We start from the raw sequence: 5,000 nt of genomic DNA on the forward strand, positions 1-5,000 counted from the left end.
TTATAAATTAATTTTAATAATAATAATAACAATAGTATCAACAACACTAATAAACGGAAAGGATACTGAATAGCAACAATAAAAGTAAGAAAAATATAATAAAAGTTTATTTAATACGGTTAATAGTAATAGAAAAAATGGCAATAATATCAGTCGAAGTGATAATGACATTACAAGTAAAGATATTTATTTATGATGTCAACAGTAAAAAAATATATAATAATAATAATAATGATAATAATGATAATAATAATAATATTACTATTAGTAGCGGTAGCAGTAACAGACGTCATCATAACATTAACAATAATAATAACACTAACAATAATAATAACAACAGCAATAATACTGGCACTAATAATAATGATAAATCTATTACTACTACTACTAATGATGATAATAACAATACTAATAATAATGATAATGAAAATGTTAATAATAATAATGATAATAATAATAACAGCAATAATAATTATTATTATGATTATCAGAATCGCTGCTGTTATTATTATTATCATTAATAATATTATCATAGTTATTTTCATTATTATCATTATTATAAGACTATTATATTTATGATAATAATAATTATCATTATTATGATTACCATTATTATTATCATTATTAATATTATTATTATTATTATTATTATTTTCATTATTATTATTATTATTATTATTGTTATTATTATTATTATTATTATTATTATTATTATTATTATCATTATTATAATAATTATTTTATTATCATTATCAGTAGTAGTAGTTATTACTATCATTATCATTGTCTTTCTTATTGCCATTATCATTATTAATATCATATCTATTATCATTATTATTATTATCATTATTATTATCATTATTATTATAATTATTAATATTATTATCATTACTATTATTACTGTCATTATAATAGTGATAATAAGACAATAATAACAATAATGATAATATGAAAAAATTACAATAGCAATTATAAATGATAATAATAATTAATAAGTGATAAATGATAACTTACTATTATTATCTTTATTGTTACTACCATTATCATTATTATCATGATCTTTATTATTATTATGATTATCATTATTATTATCATCATTACCATTATTATTCTTTTCATTATGATTTTCATTACTGTTATTGCTATTAATATTACCATCTCTATTAATATAATAATCATTATCATTATTATTATCAATATCATTATCATTGATCATAATTTTCGTTATTACTACCATTGTTATATTATCACTGAGATAATACTAACAATAATATTAACAATAAAATAATAGTAACAAAATAAATAATTATAATGATAACACTAATGATAATAATAATAATAATAATAATAATAATAATAATAATAATAATAATGATAAAAAATATAATAATAATAATGACAACAGCGCAAATATTAATTCTATTACACTTGTAGCAATAATCAAAATTAGCAACAGCGATAATTCTAATAGTAGTAATATTAATAACCCCAAAAACGGTGAAAACATCAACATAGCAATATTGTCGCTTAAGATAACAAAACAAAACAAAAAAATAATCATGAAATGAAACCGAGGAATTTGTGAACGACAAAAATAACGGATTTAAATGCAAATGCAAACTAGTGAAAATAACAACAAGAAAGGCTATTGATACGATATTAATCAAGATAATATTTCTATGAGTCTCGGGGTTCTGCAAATCGCCGGGTAATTTCTCGTTATTCATGTTGTTGTCTATCGGGCGGGAAATTCGCTCGAGAAATAGGATAAGGAAATAAAGCGGGAGTAGGAGGAAGAGAGAAGGAAGGGGGGGAGGAAGGAAGGAGAGCAGGGAGGGAGGGAGGGAGGGAGGGAGGGAGGGAGGGAGAAGGAGGAAGAAGAAGAGGGAGAGGGTGAAACGGGGAAGGGAGAGAGAAAAAGAAGAGAGGAGAAAGAGATGATGGAGGGAGAGGAGCAGGAGGGGGGAAGCAGGGAGAAAGAGAAGAAGGAGAAGGAGAACGAGAAGAAGAAAAAGAAGAAGAAGAAAAAGAAAAGAAGAGGAAGAAGAAGGGGAAGGATAAGGAGGAGAAGGAGAAGGAGAAGGAGAAGGAAGAGGAGGAGGAGGAGGAGGAGGAGGAGGAGGAGGAGGAGGAGGAGGAGGAGGGTGGAGGTGAGGAAGTGCAACAAATCATGTTGAGCTGTTGCGCGCGTTCTTAAAATGCTCATAATAATTCCCTCAGCACCCTTATTAATTGGCGAGTTGAGAGGAGGGGGGGGGGGGGACGCCCAATTTTCTCGGCACGCGATCCCACGATGAAAGTGCGACTCCTAAGACGTGTTGAGGAGAGAGGAGTCATTTCTTTCTCTCTCTCTTCTTCTCTCCTCACCACTCTCCCTCCTTCTCCCCTCCTCTCCCTCTCCCTCTCCCTCTCTCTCTTCTTCTCTCCTCACCACTCTCCCTCCTTCTCCCCTCCTCTCCCTCTCCCTCTCCCTCTCTCTCCCTCTCCTTCTCCTCTCGTATTCTCCAATTGATAACAAATTAACAGCAATCATCGAACTGTCGACGGAGAAAACGCCCCTTCGTTCACGATAATGCTTTATGATTCCTGTTCTGCTTTAGCCGCAAAAAAACGCCGAACGAGAGCGAGAGATTGAGCGAGGGAGCTTGTTAAAATCTTATTGTTTTCATCAGCGAGGCGACGGGGGGAGCAATATCCGATAATGTGTTATTTTTCGTAAGTCTTCAGCCACTGAACAATTTTAAGGAAGAACTTATCTCCCACTTTGCAAGAGGTATCTGCCGAGAGAAGGGAGAAGAGTGCGCAAAATGGATGGGTGCGTAATCATAAAGGAATATTTTTCTCCTTTTTTACTGTGGGAGGGGGCGGGGGGGGGGGGGGGAGATATTTCCTTTCTGTGCTGAGAGAATCAGAGATTTCGTACGTGAAGAGAATTTAATGACAAGTCGGTACAGCCATTTTCGAGCGGGAGAAAAAGAGGGGCAGTAACATCTCTTTTAGCGCCTTTTACGACCGGCCGTACTTCGACCCTGATTTATGTGGCGGCGATGAAGTCCGCGTTAGGTAAAAGACCGTAATTTCGCAGTCTATATATCCAGGTCGTGTTGTTGTTGGTCACTCCCTTTTACCTCCTCCTCTTCCTCCTTCCCTTATCTTCCCTTCTCTTCCTTTCCCTTCCCTTCCCTTGTGACATCGAGCGCCGGACGCGTGACCTGTCTGATCTACAATCTCAAATTACCTCTAAAATAACCAGCCCGCTAAATGCGCTTCGGAAATTTACGCGGCGGAGTCCTCGTTCCGTGTGTCTCGCATCCGGACGGCGGTCGCTAAACCCGCATTAAGTCTGGCATTAACCTGCATTAGCCGCGGATTATCGTACATCGCCCGTTATTAACTCGGGATTTTGATGAGGACGATTTTCCGGGTCATCTCAGAGGCGATGGGAGGGGGCCGTTATTGATTCAGGGTGTTAAGGAGGAAGGGGATAAGAGAGAGAGAGAGAGAGAGAGAGAGAGAGAGAGAGAGAGAGAGAGAGAGAGAGAGAGAGAGAGAGAGGAATGAAAGAAAAAGAAAAAAAGAAAGAGGAGAATGAAAGGAGCGTCTCATGTTTACTTCTCCCCGCCGCAGGACGATCCCCAAGCACCTCAGCGTCCGCGGGACCGTCCGCCGGCGTCCAGGGTGTCACCACACGCGCGGGGGACGCCCTTCAACGCCGGTGTCGGGTTCTGGCGTCGCTGAAGGGCCTCGTCATCATGTTTATGGCGGTGTGGCTTACCTCGCCGGAATGCTGACACGGCGTCGTAAGTGAGCGCTATATAAGATGTCCGGTTGATACTCTCTCCACTTTTATGTTACCTTTTTATCTTATATATACTTATAATTACATTATATAAATTATGTTTAAAATGATTATTCTCCCCAAATATATGTAATTATTTCCTCTTCCGGGAAAGCGTTTGTAAGAATGAATCAAGGAGGAGGGCAGCGGCGCGCGAAGGCTCGTTTCGTCGCGCCCGCCGCCAACTCCGTCCAGTTGAACTCTTTCGTCTTAGACTAAAGTGGAGATGGCGGTGATAGGGAGAGAGGATGATAATAGGTGCGAGGTCGAACGGGAAGAGAAAGAAAGGGAGACGAAGGACGACGAAGAAAATATAAAGGGGAAAGGTGAAGGTGAGGAGATAAAATTATATAAGAACTGTTTGATATATTTTAAAGTTAAGTGTATCTTACCTATTTTTAGCGGCGGCGGCTCTGTCGCGCTGTCGTCGATTCTTGAACCAGTTTCCGACTTGCGTGGGCGTGAGGCCGGTGGCGGAGGCCAGCTCCCGCTTTTTGCTCGGGTTCGGGTAAGGGTCCTGCAGATACCACTCCCGCAGAAGGGATCTCGTGCGCTCCTTGAAGCAGTGCGTCTTCTGCTCGCCGTCCCAGATGGTCCTCGGGAAGGGGAACTTCTTGCGGACGCGGTACTTGTCGACGGGGCCCAGAGGGCGGCCCCGCAGGCGCTCGGCCTCCTGGTAGTGCGCCTCCAGCCACAGCGCCTGCAGGCGGGCGTGCGACGGCTTCGAGAACCGCTGCGACTCCAGGATGGCGTAAAGCTCTCTGAAGTTGCCCACGTGGAAGGCGACGAGCGCGCGCGCGCGCAGCACGGCCTCGTGCTTGTTTAAGTCGTGCAGGTGCGGGTGTGCCACCGGCAGCGACCACAGGAACCGCCCCAGGCGCTCCATGTCCCCGCTCTCCTCTAGAGTCTCGCAGACGGCGGCCACTTGGGCGGCGGTGAAGGAGAGGGAAGGTAGCGCGACCAGCGGCGTGGGCACCACAGGCCCGCCCGAACCACCTACGCTGCCGCCAGAGGAAGCACTAACATTCGCCGCAAGTCCGAGCACCATTGTGTCCCTCACACACTTAACTTGAGTTTCACCACTTTAAGATATATTGCAGTTCACCGACACAATCACTGAGCAGTCGCTACCGCAACCATACTCTACGCGCAGCAGAGTACG

General features: G+C 40.9%; 1 protein-coding gene across 1 annotated transcript in view; it reads right to left on the reverse strand.

The window, feature by feature from the left end:
- Window positions 1–4,886, reverse strand: part of LOC125043053 (homeobox protein SIX3-like) — a 36,127-nt gene extending 31,241 nt beyond the window's left edge. Inside the window, exon 1 of the mRNA XM_047639008.1 lies at window positions 4,231–4,886. Within this exon, the coding sequence (XP_047494964.1) occupies window positions 4,231–4,886 (656 nt within the window). The remainder of the gene's footprint in view (window positions 1–4,230) is intronic.
- Between the last annotated feature and the right edge of the window lie 114 nt (window positions 4,887–5,000).

The sequence above is a fragment of the Penaeus chinensis genome, chromosome 33 (assembly GCF_019202785.1).
Source record: "Penaeus chinensis breed Huanghai No. 1 chromosome 33, ASM1920278v2, whole genome shotgun sequence".
Lineage (NCBI taxonomy): Eukaryota > Metazoa > Arthropoda > Malacostraca > Decapoda > Penaeidae > Penaeus > Penaeus chinensis.